General features: G+C 45.2%; 1 protein-coding gene and 1 pseudogene across 1 annotated transcript; one reads left to right on the forward strand and one right to left on the reverse strand.

Annotated features, from left to right (window-relative positions):
- Nucleotides 1-67: 67 nt before the first annotated feature.
- On the forward strand, nt 68-654 carry LOC110299374 (annotated as a pseudogene).
- Nucleotides 655-14,003: 13,349 nt separating this feature from the next.
- Nucleotides 14,004-15,286, reverse strand: Erich4 (glutamate rich 4). Its single transcript, XM_021169110.1, has 2 exons — nt 15,049-15,286; nt 14,004-14,683 (listed from the first exon to the last, which is right to left on the reverse strand). Exons 1-2 carry the CDS (start codon nt 15,232-15,234, stop codon nt 14,447-14,449), a joined length of 423 nt encoding a protein of 140 aa, XP_021024769.1. The 5' UTR covers nt 15,235-15,286; the 3' UTR covers nt 14,004-14,446.
- Between the last annotated feature and the right edge of the window lie 182 nt (nt 15,287-15,468).

Here is a 15,468-nt window from a genome sequence, read left to right on the forward strand (position 1 = left end):
AAAAAAAAAAAAAAAAAGAAAAATTAAAGCTGCCTTTCCCCTGGCGGCAGCCATCAGGTGAGGCAAGATGGGTGCATACAAATACATCCAAAAGCTATGGAGGAAGAAGCAGTGATGCCCTTTCTTCTGAGGGTCGAGGGTCTGCTGCTGGCAATACCGCCAGCTCTCTGCACTGCACAGGGCTCCCCACCCCACCCGGCCTGAGAAAGCTCGAAGACTGGGGTACAAGGCTAAGCAAGGCTGTCATTTACAGGATTCGTGTCCGCCATGGTGGTCGCAAACGTCGGGTTCCTAAGGATGCAACTTAAGGCAAGCCTGTCCACCATGGTGTTAACCGGCTGAAATTTGCCTGAAGCCTTCAGTCTGTTTCTGAGGAGAGAGCTGGGCGCCATTGTGAGGCTTTGGGAGTCCTGAATTCCTACTGGGTTGGTTAAGATTCCACATATAAATTTTTTGAGGTTATCCTCATTGATCCATTCCATAAAGGTATCAGAAGAAATCCAGACACCCAGTAGATCACCAAACCAGTTCACAAGCACAGAGAGCTCTGCCGGCCGAAAGAGCCAGGGCCACAAGTTCCACCACGCCATGGTGGTTCCCGTTGTGCGGCCTGGAGAAGACGCAATACTCTTCCAGCTCCACCGTTACCGCTAATACATGTGATATTTGTAAAATTCATATCCAATAAACAATTTAGGACAGTCGTTTCTGCTTATAGGTGTTATTTGTTAAAAGTAGTCTACAGGGGCTGGTGAGATGGCTCAGTGGGTAAGAGCACCCGACTGCTCTTCCAAAGGTCCAGAGTTCAAATCCCAACAACCACATGGTGGTTCACAACCATCCGCAACGAGATCTGGCGCCCTCTTCTGGACTGTCTGAAGACAGCTACAGTGTACTTACATATAATAAATAAATAAACCTTTAAAAAAAAAAGTAGTCTACAGATTGTCATGAGTGTTTTGTGAAAATGTAGATGTTAAAGTGCAATCATTGAAAATTACAGGTGATGGCATATCTTGTTTCTGGTGTACTTTCTTTGTATTATGTGCTTAAGGGACTAAGTGTATAGTGTTTGTGCCTTGTGGTGTCCTGTGTGTAAGACCCTGTAAAGGGTAAAAAGGAGTCCTGAAACTAGCCCTGCATGTGTTGGTGCATGAGATAGAATCTACAGCTTTATGATGGCATCTTCTGGTTCAATGACATGATTGCTTGCTTGGGAATTTGATGAGTACAAACTTTAGAGTTGGATTTTGCTTAGAAATATGTAGGAAGAGAGCGTTTCAACCCTGTTTTGTGCATAGACAAGTGAGATCAACTATAACCTACACTGTGAAAATTGAATCCAGGGTTATATTTTCAGAAGACCGGATAAACTTGTTGGAGGAGGTGAGGTTTCGCTTTCTGTTGGATCTGGAGGATGGATCTGGAGATGGTGAAGGTTGGATGGCACTGGATGTAGTGGGGCTTACTTAGGGCAGGTTGTTTCCACTAGAAATTGTAAGCTAGTAACTGTGGTTACAAGTTAATATCAGCCTAGCAAATATAATAAGTTGTGATCAAGACTGCAAACATTAAGCTTTTCCAGCAGCTGGTGTGTGCAGAGGCAGGCGGATCTCGAGTTCCAGGACTGCCTACAATATAGAGAAATTGTCTCTATTCCAGTCCACAATAAAGAAAAACCAAAAGTGGGTGGGCTTCCAGTCAATTCATCATGGGTAAGAATAGTCCATTTTGGTAGTGTGATTTCATTGTTTACAATCTACCCATAGGTGGTTGGCCGGTAACTGCCTGGATGTTCTTCACATTTGACAAAGGCTGCACATGCCACCACATTTTATTTCTATCTGCCAAGCCTTGGAGTAGTTTCCCACAGTGATTTTGAGTGTGGAAGAAATAGTATTGTCCCTGAAAAGCTGGCTTGGTATCAAACTCTAATTGAGGCTTTTATTAAATTGATTTTCCTTTGGAGATTTTAAAAGGATGATCTGATTTCCAGAAAATAGTAGACTCAAAGTCTTGAGACCTAAAATTCTTTTCTATTTGGCAAAACAAGTCACTGTATAGAGATTGTTCAAATCAACTAAAGTAATAAATGTCTGTTAAACAAAAAAAAAAAAAAAAAAAAAGAGAGAGAGAGAGAAAAATTAAAGCTACCGGGTTTGGTGATATGTGCCTGTAACCCCAACACTTGAAAAATGAAGACAGGAGAGTCAGAAGCTCAATATCTTGCATAGCCACTAGCCTAGGCGACACGAGACCCTGCTTCAAACAAAACAAAACCAAAGCCACAAAGCACTGGGGTGTAGTTCAACTAGGTGAGCAAGGCTAGACCTAGGTTCAGGCTAGGAGTTCCACAGCCAGTGCTTGCGTGGCATGCGTGAGACCCATGGTCCCAGCACTAACATCAACATATGCACATACACACACACAAACATACATACAAGCACACACACTCGTATACATGCATACAAGCAAATATGCATGCACACACACTTCAGTCCCTAGCACTGAAAGGAGAGAAGATAATTCTCTTGCTATTCTGAAGCATAAAGTAGGTACACTGGGCTTGGCTGCTTCTAGAAATTCTAGGAAAGAATTCACACTCTCCTCTCCTGAGCTTCTGGAAGCTTCCTGCTTTCCTGTGTCACTCCAAACTGGGGCTTGGCATCCTGACTCCTGTTGACTCTACTGGCCATCCTTCTGATGAGACCCACCTGATTCATCACCTATGATCAATAATATCCTCATCTTGAGATCCTTAAACTGGCCAGCTGGTATTGTCACACGCCTTTAATCCCAGCACTGGGGAGGCAGAGAGGCAGGATCTCTAAATTCAAGGCCAGCCTGATCAACAGAACCAGTTCCAGGAATGCCAGGGCAACACACACACACACACACACACACACACACACACACACACAAACTGTCTGCCAAGAGCCATGCAGCAGGAACAAAAAAACAGCTTTAGAACTCATGGAATGCATTCCACCAGTTAACACAATCACAATGGCTGTACCACGGGCATGCATGGCCCTGAGGACTACCTGTCCTGAAGACTTCATGCTATTGTGCAGTTTTGCTCTGGTTGTGGCCTTCACTTCCCTCTTAATCTAAATTGTATGAAAACTCTAAGGGGGCTTCCAGCCCCTCAGTGGGTGGCATCATTGACACAATAATAGTGCTTGATCTCTTTCAGGCATTGCTGCTGGAGCAGACTAATGATTCTATCACCACCCCGGGGAAGAAATTAGAGATGTAGATTGTCAGCAGTGACCACCACCCTTAGAAAACATTTGGAAAAATAAAATTATTAGTGGAGCTAGGTTAAGATGTTTTGGGTAAGCCGGGCGTGGTGGCGCACGCCTTTAATCCCAGCACTCGGGAGGCAGAGGCAGGCGGATTTCTGAGTTCGAGGCCAGCCTGGTCTACAGAGTGAGTTCCAGGACAGCCAGGGCTACACAGAGAAACCCTGTCTCGAAAAACCAAAAAAAAACTCCAATAAATAAATAAATAAATAAATAAATAAATAAAAATAAAAAGATTTTTTAGGTACTCCTCTGATGTAGAAAATTTTAGGGGACAGTTTGAAGTTTGGACAGTCACTCTCTTAGTAGTTAAGCTAGGAATTTTTTTAAAGTCAGGGGACAAGACAATGACTGCCATGGCTGACAGGACTCTTCCTGGTGATGGTTTCTTGTACCCACTTTTGCCCTCAGCTCTCTGATATAATTTATAACAATTTGCTGATGAGTAGATATGCATTCTGAGGATTTAAAGTAGACATATATGACTGCTTGTTCTTTATATAAAAGTTTAGATCTGTGATTCTTTTAAAATTCTTACAAGATTACTTTTAAAGATAAATAATAAAATAATTGCTACTTTTTGGTAACTGCAAATTGCTGCCTGCCGGTAAGAGAAAGTGGCTGAGCAGACTCACATTGTTAATCTGTAACAAGTTGCTTAGTTACAAATGTTCTTGGGAATAATTTGTTTTCTTTACCTGTGCTACAAAATGTTTTTCATGTAAAGGTATTGGGGAACATACTGTTTTTAAATATCATTCACTAGAAGGAAAATAGGATGTAGTCACATTGTAATTCTATACTGCTTGAAAGATTTTACTGGGATATATAAGCTATGAAAGAAAAGAATGTGTGTTGGAGCTTGCTCCATCCACCAGTTGTGTATGTGTGTGTGTGTGTGTGTGTATTGTGAAATGCTTGGAGCCTGCTTGATCCAAGGCTTCAGAGGAGAAGATCCCTTTGTGGCCTAAAGATAATTGCCAGGACATTTTGGTGAAGAATGTGGCCGATTTCTGCCCTTGTCCAAAGAATCTGCCCGAGGCTACTTGAAGAGTTGTGAATGAATAGTTTTGGTGGAGAAGATTTCCAGACAGCCTAGCATTGACCATATTGATTGGTTATTAGTGGCCTCACTAATGCAGATCTGTAATGAACAGGAACAAGCTGAACAAGGAAAAACACAAAAGTACAGCTTGAGGCAGAGGCTGGTGGGTGTCTGCGTGTGAGGCCAGCCTGGTCTACAGGCAGTGAAGGAAACTCCATGAAAACCAGAGGGCTGCTGAGGCTGGATTTGAAAAGGGGGTCCGTATTCCAGCCCCAGCAAGCTGCAGAACTTGGCAGCTTTGACCAGGTGGTTCTGGCTTTAGATTGAAATATACATGAAAGTGGTTGTGGAATCTCAATCCACATTAAAGGAAAGCTACTAAGGCCAGGCTTGTGTCAGGGGTGTCGCCACATAGAGAGGCCTAGAGAGGCCATTGTGTGAAACTGTGAAGGTGACGCCTGGGTTGCCTTGGAGACTGAAAAATGTTGGAGATGCAAGAAGTATGGGATGCCTTTCCAGGAAAGCTGTTAACAGGGAGTTGAACCAGCCCAAGAGAAAGAGCTGTGTTACCTACAGTCAACAAAGCAAAAACCAGTTAGAGATCTGAAACAATGGGGAGTCCTCAGGTCCCCTAGGGCCTGGGAACTAGAACCTAGTTTCACCCTATGATTAAAATTGAATCTGAAAGTGTCTGGAGAGATGGCTCAGTGGTTAAGAGCACTGACTGCTCTTCCAGGGGTCCTGAGTTCAAATCCCAGCAACCACAAGGTGGCTCACAACCATCTGTAATGAGATTTGACACCCTCTTCTGGAGAGTATGATGACAGCTACAGTGTACTTAGATATAATAAATAAATAAATAAACCTTTTTGAAAAATCGAGTCTGAAAACAAAATGTCAGTACTTAGGACATGTTCCTCCTCTAGCTTGTCCCAACACCATAAACGGGAATGGTAGTGTGGCCACCCCATGTTTCTCTCTCTCTCTCTCTCTCTCTCACTCACTCTCTCCCCTCTCCCCTCTCCCCTCTCTCCCCCTCTCTCAGTTTTTTTATTTTTTAAAGATTGATTGATTGATTGATTTTATATAAGTACACTGTAGCTGTCATCAGACACTCCAGAAGAGGGCGCCAGATCCCATTACATGTGGTTGCTGGGTTTTGAACTCAGGATCTTCAAAAGAGCAGTCAGTGCTCTTAACGGCTGAGCCATCTCTCCATCCCCCCACTTAATTCTTTCTCATCCCTGCCACTCAGTTCTGTCTGCACCCCTGGCCAGGGCTGGAATGCCTGCTGTCTGCTGGCCCCCACAGTTTGTTTCTTTGCAATTGTATCTTTACAGTTTCTAACTAAAAATGAAACGCTGAAGTCTTGTGCGTTTGACTGTCTGTGTTTCTACCCAGGAAGCCTGCTTGTGTCTTCTTGGCTCTCTCAATACTCCTTTGTGGCTTTAAAAAAAAAAAAAAATGTTGCCTTTTGTTTCCTTTTTTTCAAATATATTTTTATCACTACTTTGTTTGTGGGTTCTTGGTGGGTTCTCTTTTATCTGTCTCCTAACAATATCTTCTTGGCTCAGCCCAGCTTCTCCTGACTCTACTGTCTTCTCTCTGCTTCGTCTGTCTCCTGGACCCCATTTCTTCCTACTCTCCAATCCTACTACTTTCTCTTTTACTACTACCCTTTCCAAGTTCTTACTCTCCCGCCCTACCCCTGAGAAGTCCAAGAGCCAACAGTCACTGAAAGCATAGGACCATTCAAAGGGCTCTTGCATACAAAATTTCATACTACACGCCTCCCCGTTCACTTTGGCTACTAATCATGTAGTTTTGAAGCTGCTTCTCGGTTCTTTCCATGCCTTTGGCAGGGTTCTCGGGTCTGATGTGATCTTCTGTTGATTCTCAGGAGCGCATCCACAGCTGAGATAACCTAATAGTGCTGCTTCTCTTTCCCGTAATTTGGGTGCTGTTTCTTGAATCTTTTTTATTCCTGGACTGTCATCTTCTAACATCTTATGTTTTGGGGTTCCTCATCGAAGCCTCTTAATCTCTGTTCTGGCCTCTGTTAACCTTTGGCTTGCAGCTCTGACTTGGACTTGCAGGATGCTGCATTCAGCATTATCTGTCTTAAAGTCCAGCTCATGGACCTGTTGTTGCTCTGCATTATGGAAAGCTCTGTGTTGCAGGAGACCAAAGTCCTGGTCATTGGCCTGTCAGTGCTTAGGTGCTGAACATTTCTTGTCTAGGCTTTTCTGGCTGGCAGGGAAGGGCAGTGGCTGGTCAGGTTCTCTTCTTTGCTCTTTTTTAGTCAGTGGCCAAGGTTCTCAGAAACCTCCCCTGCTCAACTCTGAGATTTATTAGTTTTGATGGTATCCACAGCTTTTTGTTTCCTGTGGAAATATAAACAAATACACATTTCCAAGGCAAAATATTCACTGACTTCTATTCTAATGTTAACACATCCTGATGGTATAGCGTCTGATTTAATTCTACAGGTTGTTTTTTTTTTTAATAACTCAGTGTCTCTCAGCCACTGTTTTCCCTTTCCCATTAACGTTCAGAAAATGTAAAGTTAAGAATGCTATTTAGTCTATCCCTGGGGGGGGGGTGTTATTCTTCCCTTTTTTTTTTTTTCAAAAAAAAATATTTCTTTTAAGGTACAATTAGATCTTCCTACAGCTGCTTGTCCTGTGGGGTTGTGTGGTGTACCTGTAGTGTGCTTTATATTATAATATTCAGAGAGCTGTTTCATCTCCCTGGAGACACATGCTGAGTCACTGTCAGTCTTCATTTGTACAGGCGTCCCCATAATAGCCCTGACTTCCAGTAAATGTGTAATCCCAGAACCAGCCTTTTCAGAACTCGAAGCAGTCGGCCATTGAAGCCCTGAATATGGATCAATAGAATGGTATAGAAACTTCAGTTTTCCAAGTTCTGCATTGAAACAGTCCATCTGCCAGATCCACTTCTTTGGTACCCTTAAAGGGTCATGGTGTTTGACTATACAAAGAACAAATAAGGCATTTGCTTATCATTTCCTTGGCTTGTTGTCAGGTGATAGGAGGTTTTTTTGTTTTGTTTTGTTTTTTCATTTAACCTTTACTGTTAACATGATGTTTTCATGAAATTTTGAGACTTTGAATACATTCCTATTAATAACTGGTCAATTTCTTCATTTCCTTGTGCTAATGGACCTAGCAAGCCTATATAACACCAAATATGGGTGATATATAATGCACAATTTCTGTTTCCAATTGTCTGTTCAGTTGTGTAAATAATGTTAATTCTGAATTATCAAGAATAGATTCAGCAGTTTTCATATGCAAAACAATTCCTTGTGTATATTAAGAGCCAGTAATTATATTAAGAGGTTCAGGAAAATCTAATAAATCCATAGGAATTGCATACAACTCTAATTTTTGAACGGAAGTATATGGGCTTTGAATTACTGTCTTTATTTTTTTTCTGACTTATAACCAGCCATTCCCAATTTATTTGCATCAGTATAAAATGTAGGCATTTCAGAACTTAAAATCAAATTTTTTTTAAACTGAATACACTTGCTTTTAGGATATTTGCTGTTAATTTCTTTTGTTGTTCCCATTCAGGAAGCATTTGTGAACCCCAAAAAAACCACCATGGAGCCAACTCCAATGCAATCACACTAGGGTCTTTATTCAAGCTCAAGCTTGGGCTTACCCACCTCTCTGATGCAGCAGAACAGGAGGGTGAAGCCGGGGCCCTCAGAGGGACGAGGTTTTATAGGAAATGGCGAGCAAGTGAGGTGGTGTCCAGCCCCGCAAACATCTAATTGAGTGATTATTGTAAGTGGACAGGTGGGTGCCATGAACAATCACAAACCGTTTGAAAGTTCATCTGGAACTATCAGACTAATCCTGATTGGCTGTTGCTAAGGAGTAGCTAGGGAGTAACTCTGGGGTATGGGCCAGGGATGGAAAAAAGCAGGATTTGAAATTAATTACTGGGGCTGGAGAGATGGCTCAGAGGTTAAGAGCACTGACTGCTCTTCCAGAGGTCCTGAGTTCAATTCCCAGCAACCACATGGTGGCTCACAGCCATCTGTCAAATGGGACCCCATACTCTCTTCTGGGTGTGTCTAAAGACAGTGAGAGTGTACTTATAGATATATAATAAATAAACTTTTAAAAGAAAGAAATTAATTACTATCATAGGCCATGCCTTAGGTAGAAAAGAAGGTAACGAAATTATTCCAGGCTGTAACTGAATCATTGGTTGGATTACTCCATCCACAGCTCTCAATCTATTAACAGTCTCCATTTCCCCAATTTCTTTCCTTTTTTGTAACAAATACACAGGAATTCCATGGGCTGGTAGACTAATTTTAAGCTTCCAGCTGCTCTTATAATAACTGCTCAAATGCCTGTAATTTTTCTTTAGTTAAGGGCCACTAAACCACACCACCCACACAGGTTTGTCAGTCAACCATTTTAAGGGTAGGGCCTCTGATATAATTTCAGCAGTGCCCCCCCCCTATAAATTTGGAAACTCAGTCCCTGTTTGTGTCCTATTTTTGGACAACCTGCACAATCTAGGGTTGTTCTGGGTGACATTTTTCAATACCTTCCACTGAAGCAACTTTTATTTCACTCCTTATTATAGAGAGTGTGTCTGGTATTGAGGGAATATTAATGTGAGTTCCTCACTAATGTGATGGGTCTCATCCTCATAAAATTATGGCTCTGTCAGCCACATAGGCCTTAACTTTTTTATTTGATCCTCTGGTCCTACACATTTAAGCCATCACACACTTTGTATTGTCTGAGATAACTGTCCAATTTCTAGAAACTGGGTGCAAACTTCTGCACCAACAGATGCTGGCTGGCTTGAGATGGGGCCCCAGATACAGGGAGCAGCCAAAACTCCACTCGCAGCCTTCCCCCTGAGTGTGGGCTTCTGGTCCCTGCTCCCTCCTGCTCTGCTCCTACACTTCATTGCTCATGGTCCCCACACTTAGGTTTTTACCCTGTGTTTTAAATGCTTTTCTTCTCCCTATACCCATACAAAATGCTCCACAGAAGCTTTCCCAATGGCCCCCGTCCTACAATAGCCCCATTTGTTGCTGATACATCTGTAAAGACCTTTTAGATGCTGTGGAGAAACTCTGGCTAAACCGGACCGTCATCCCTTTCACCTCAGGCGGGACACAATTACTTACAGCCCTCTCTGTTTTCCTTTCCCTTCCCTTGGTGCTCTGCGGCTGCCCACTGTGCCTGCCAGCTCCCTCTGCACTCGCTTCCATTCCCTGGCTCTCTCCGCCTCTCCTGCCTCTACTCCCCCTCGTCCCAACCCACCCAGGAAACTTCCCAGTTTTACTCTGTATTCAAATCATCTGCTTAGTGGTTATTTTTCAGAAAGTCTCTCCAGAAATGCAGGACAGCAATCACATGATATATCATAGCCATCAAGTCAAAACTCTTCCTACGAGGTGACGAGCTTACCCCTTCTTCAATGGACTTTGTCATCAGGAAACAGATAATCAAAAATTGACTCCCTGCCCCACATTTTTTTTATATTGCCTTAGAGTTTGGAATGATCGTTTCATGCTAAAATACTGTAATTCCTAGCTTTCCTTGTGGTCAGGCTAGGCACCTCAAACAGGGAGGTTACTGCTGCAGTCATTCCGCCTGCTACCACTGCTCTAGCCAGACTTTATCACCTGTTGCCAAAGCTGCCATCGCCAACCAATAACTCATGTCCCCAGCCCCCGCTAACCTCCAACTCCCTTCCTTTATGAATTGGTACTTCATAAAGAAATACTGCATGCTTCATAAAAATTAGATTCTACACACACAGACACCCATTTTGTTTTTTGCTTAATGTTTTTCATATTCACCCATGCCCTAGGCTGTTCAGATCTTCATGCCACAGGTCCCAATTCATAAGTCTTGAGGCAGTAGAAGAGTTGTCCACGTAGTGTGTGGACCTGAGCGGAGTCTGCTGTTCACCGAAGCTTCCATGAGTTCCTGACGATCAGTCTCTCTGTCCGTCTCAGTTGACCGTCCCTACGCACAGGAGGAAGTGCGTGAAGACCCACATTTCCTCCAGTGCCCCGCATCCCTACAAAAGTGAGCATGCCACCTCAGCTGCTGCACTGTCTCGGGAGCTGCTGGGCTTTTATTATTGCTTACATTATCAGTGTATCTACTGTGTTACTGTGTGTGCGTGTGTGTGTGCGAGGGAGAGAGAGAGAGAGAGAGAGAGAGCAGTCTGTATTATGACATTATATGTAGAGGTCATGGGGCCGCTTGCAGGAATCAGTTCTCTCCTTCCACTACAGGGGTTCCAGAGATTAAACTCAAGACACCAGGCTTGGCAACTTTACCTGCTGAGCCTTCTTGATAGGGTAGCAGCTGGTTTGAAAGGAGGAAATTGCATAGAAAGGATTTACCTCCTCTGTTAATTCAGACTTCTATACAAACATCCTCCCGCTCAGCCAGAACACGCTTTGGTAAACAACTATGAAAATGTCATTGTATTTATCCAAAAATGTCCAAATATCTCTTCTGAAAAAAATTACCAAGCCGGGCGTGGTGGCGCACGCCTTTAATCCCAGCACTCGGGAGGCGGAGGCAGGTGGATTTCTGAGTTCGAGGCCAGCCTGGTCTACAAAGTGAGTGCCAGGACAGCCAGGGCTACACAGAGAAACCCTGTCTCCTCAAAAAACCAAAAAAAAAAAAAAAAAAATTACCTCTCCAAACCCCCTACCTTGCTGTCCCCAGCTAAGCTTCACCTGCTCACTGGGACATCTATTTTACAAACTGAGAACTGAACAGGAGTCACATTCCCTGGGTTGGAGCTGTGGCTCATCATAGAATCTTTGTCTAGAATCCCCCAATGAGGGGCTGGGGGCGTGGCTCAGTGGTGGAGCCCCTGCCTAGAATCCCCCAATGAGGGGCTGGGGGCGTGGCTCAGTGGTAGAGCCCCTGTCTAGAATCCCCCAGTGAGGGGCTGGGGGCGTGGCTCAGTGGTGGAGCCCCTGCCTAGAATCCCCCAATGAGGGGCTGGGGGCGTGGCTCAGTGGTAGAGCCCTTGCCTAGAATCCCCCAGTGAGGGGCTGGGGACGTGGGTCAGTGGTAGAGCCTGTGCCTAGAATCCCCCAGTGAGGGGCTGGGGGCGTGGCTCAGTGGTAGAGGCCCTGCCTAGAATCCCCCAATGAGGGGTTGGGGGCGTGGCTCAGTGGTAGAGCCCCTGCCTAGAATCCCCCAGTAAGGGCTGGGGGCGTGTGGCTCAGTGGTAGAGCCCCTGCCTAGAATCCCCCAGTGAGGGGCCGGCGGGCGTGGCTAATAGAGGGAGAGACATGGGGCATGTGTAAAGCTATGGCCCATTTGCTACACATCTGCTCCCACCAACTTTATATTTTCAAACATTTGAAATTGTGGAGCTGGAGAAATGGCTCAGTGGTTAAGCGTACTTGGTGCTCTTGCAGAGGACTTAGGTTTGACTTCTAGTACACACATGGCAGCTCACAACTGTCTGTAACTCCAGTTCCAGGAGATCCAACACCCTTTTCTGGTACATTTCCATACAGGCAGTGAAATGCCCAGGGCATTAAAATAAAAATAAATTAAAATTTAAAATAAGATATAAATACTAGGGGCTGGTGAGATGGCTCAGTGGGTAAGAGCACCCGACTGCTCTTCCGAAGGTCCAGAGTTCAAATCCCAGCAACCACATGGTGGCTCACAACCATCTGTAACGAGATCTGGTGCCCTCTCCTGGAGTGTCTGAAGACAGCTACAGTGTATATAATAAATAAATAAGTCTTTAAAAAAAAAGATATAAATACTACACTATAATTTTAAGTGTTCTGGCAACCACATTTTAAAATGCTGAAAGAAAGAAACAGTGTTGGAGATATAGCTCAGTAGTACAGTATTTACGCAGCACGTACAAAGCCCTGGGTTCTATCCCAAATACCCCTTCCACAAACCCTAAATTTTACAAATTTTGGAGGTCCAGGCATGGGGGCATACACCTATAATCTCAGCAATGGAGAGATGGAGGCCAGAATATCAGGAGTTCAAGGCCACCCTCAGCTGTCTAGCAACATAGAGGCTACTGGCCTTGGTTACATGAGATCCTGTCTCACAAAACAAAACAAAACTAAAATATCAAGCAAAAAAAAAAAAAAAGTGAAGTTAGACTGGTGTCCCAATAAAAGTAAAATTAAAAAGTATGGTTAATGTTCGCAACAGAATATTTGGCTTGAAAAAGTCAGCCCAGGAATGTAACTCAGATCTGTCACTCCAGCAGTGTGTCTCTGTCACCCCAGCACTCTGTCTGTCACCTCAGCACTCTGTCTGTCACCCCAGCACTCTGTCTGTCTCCCCGGCACTCTGTTTCCCTAGCACTGAGATGGCTGACAGTCCATATTGAGGTATGTAAAGAAATCAAAATTCAATCGGAACGATGAGGGAAAGGACTGTGAGCGATGGCGATACCTTGGGAGTATAAGAACCTGAGTTTGAATCCCCAGAACCACTGTAAAGCTAGAGAGTGGCATAGTGAAGATTTGTGATCCCAGCACCTCCATGGAGAGGTGGAGGTGGAGACAGAAGAATTGCAAAGAGATTTCAGGCCAGGTAAAGTGGAGTAGAGCTGTAAATAAGACAGACCCTATGTCAGGGTAGAAACCAAGAAGCGATCTCCACAGATGCCATGGTATGCACAAACTCACACCTAAACACATACACAGATGCTGTGGTATGCACAAACCCACACTCACACACATACACAGATGCTGTGGTATGCACAAACCCACACTCACACACATACANACACATACACAGATGCTGTGGTATGCACAAACCCACACTCACACACATACACAGATGCTGTGGTATGCACAAACCCACACTCACACACATACATACAGAATGAGAAAAAGGGAGAATACCAGGCACGGTAGCTCACACCTTTAATCCTGGAGCTCACAGGCAGAGGCAGGAGAATCTCTGTGGGTTCCAGGTCAGCCTGAGATGGCTCAGCAGTTAAGAGCACTGACTGTTCTTCCAGAGGTCCTGAGTTCAATTCCCGGCAACCACATGGTGGCTCACAATCATCTGTAATGAGATCGGATGCCCTCTTCTGGTGTGTCTGAAGACAGCAAGAATAGGAAAGGAAAGGAAACGAAAGGAAGAAAGGAACCCGTTTAGGGCATGGCTCATAGGCAGGAGCATTTGCTATAAAAACCTAAAGGCCCAAACCAGACCCCCATCTCCCATGTGAAAAGGCCCGGCACAACCATGCAGGCCTGCAATCCCAGCATCGGAGGTAGGCGGCGGAGCAGGCAGATCCCAGTCGGCCACAGTGGGATGCTTCCAGATCAGAGAGGAGACCTTGTCTCAAGGGTTTACAGTGGAGAGCCATAGAGGAAGATGCCCCACACGCCCGCACACATAAGTGCACATATGTCACACACCACACACGGAAAATGGCTAAAATAATCACTTTATGTTATACAACTGCAATAAAAGCATATAAAATCCAGCACTCAGGAGGCAGAGGCAGGCGGATTTCTGAGTTCGGGGCCAGCCTGGTCTACAAAGTGAGTTCCAGGACAGTCAGGGCTACACAGAGGAAACCCTGTCTTGAACCCTCCCCCCAAAAAAAGCATATAAAATCAATATTTTATTTCACATATTCAGAATATCATTTCAACCTGTAGTTGTCAAGCTGTTTAAGCTGTTGAGAGGTTTTCCCACATGTTTGACCTTTGTCCACCTCTCATCTCAGTCCGAACCCACCACGTTTCAATTGCTTACCGGCCATGGGGCCTACCAGACTACGCAGAATTGGTCTTCAAACCTGTCTGCCAAGATTCTGTCACTTCAGCCAAGCACCTGGTCTCCAGGTCACATGGCAACATCTCTACAGACACACCGGTGGCTTTTGTGCCCCTCTCAAATCTACAATCACACCTGCCCACAGCTCCCAGGTCCATGCCAGGATCTCCAACTGTTTTTTGGGTCTGCCGAAGGAGCACCCTTGATTCTCAATCACTGTTTTTTTTTTCCTTTGCATGAATTTGCATCTCATTTGCGTGTCAAGCTAAGTGACCTCAGATGGTCATCTCGAAGTCAGGGAGGCGCTGGGCTGGATAGGAGCTCCGGGAACGTTCTTCCTCCTGCTTCTCCTCAGGCCCTTTGTCCTCTTCAACACAGCTCTTCTCCTGCTCCTCTCGTTCCTCTTCCTCCTCTTCCAGGATAGTGTCCAGCTCTTCCCGAAAGGTCCCCATCTCCAGTCCCAGGTCACACAGTTGTCCCAACAGCTGGACATCCACTCGGCGCAGGTTCCCCTGTAAGAATAAAGGAACACCATGGAGATGCTCCACGGGGAGCAAGAAAGCCTGCCAGAGCTCCGTGGGGGCAAGTTTCAGCTCAAGTCCTGTCCTGCCTGGCCAGGGCCCTCACCTCTGTCTCATCTCCGGCTCCGTTTTCTCATCCTTGCCTTTGGGCTCTCCCAGCCCCCATTCCATCTGAGGTCCTGTCTGATCCTGCTCTGCGTCTCTGATTTCTATCTCTGTTCTCTGAGACTAACTCCAATCCTGTCTCTCATGCTCTGTCCCCACCCTGGCCCAGGCTGATCCTCGGCTACGTCTACCTTTATCAATATTCACTCACGTTCCTTGTCCTCTCCTATCTCTCTAAGGCCCTCACTCACCAGCTCCTCCCAGATCCATAGAAGCAGCTCCCTGGCACCCCCAAGTTCTCCCCCTGAAGACGTAAGGGCCTGGCCGGGGTTCCCTTCTGGTGGGGGCACCCTTAGGGCCTTGGGGAGTGGACCCAATCCACTGGGCTCCAGTCCGGCCTGCTTCAGCTGCACCCACAGCTCCATAGTCCGAACCATGGACTGAAGAGCAGGAAGTAGCAAGGTCCAAGTGACCCAGTCCCCTGGGAAGCTGTGGGATACAGGGAAGGCGGGGAGGGGCTGGCAGAGATATCCCAAAGTCCATTCTTCACTGTGAATCAGCTGGCCACACTTTCTTTCTTTCTTCCTTCCTTTCTTTCCTTTCCTTTCCTTTCCTTTCCTTTCCTTTCCTTTCCTTTCCTTTCCTTTCTTTCTCTTTCTCTCTTTCTCTCT

This window comes from Mus caroli, chromosome 7 (assembly GCF_900094665.2).
Source record: "Mus caroli chromosome 7, CAROLI_EIJ_v1.1, whole genome shotgun sequence".
In the NCBI taxonomy this organism is placed as follows: Eukaryota; Metazoa; Chordata; class Mammalia; order Rodentia; family Muridae; genus Mus; species Mus caroli.

Coding starts and splice junctions, on each gene's coding strand:
- Erich4 (XM_021169110.1), bottom strand. CDS start 15,234: ATGGTTCGGACTATGGAGCTGTGGGTGCAGCTGAAGCAGGCCGGACTG. Junction 14,684..15,048: donor TATGGATCTGGGAGGAGCTG/GTGAGTGAGGGC, acceptor TTATTCTTACAG/GGGAACCTGCGCCGAGTGGA.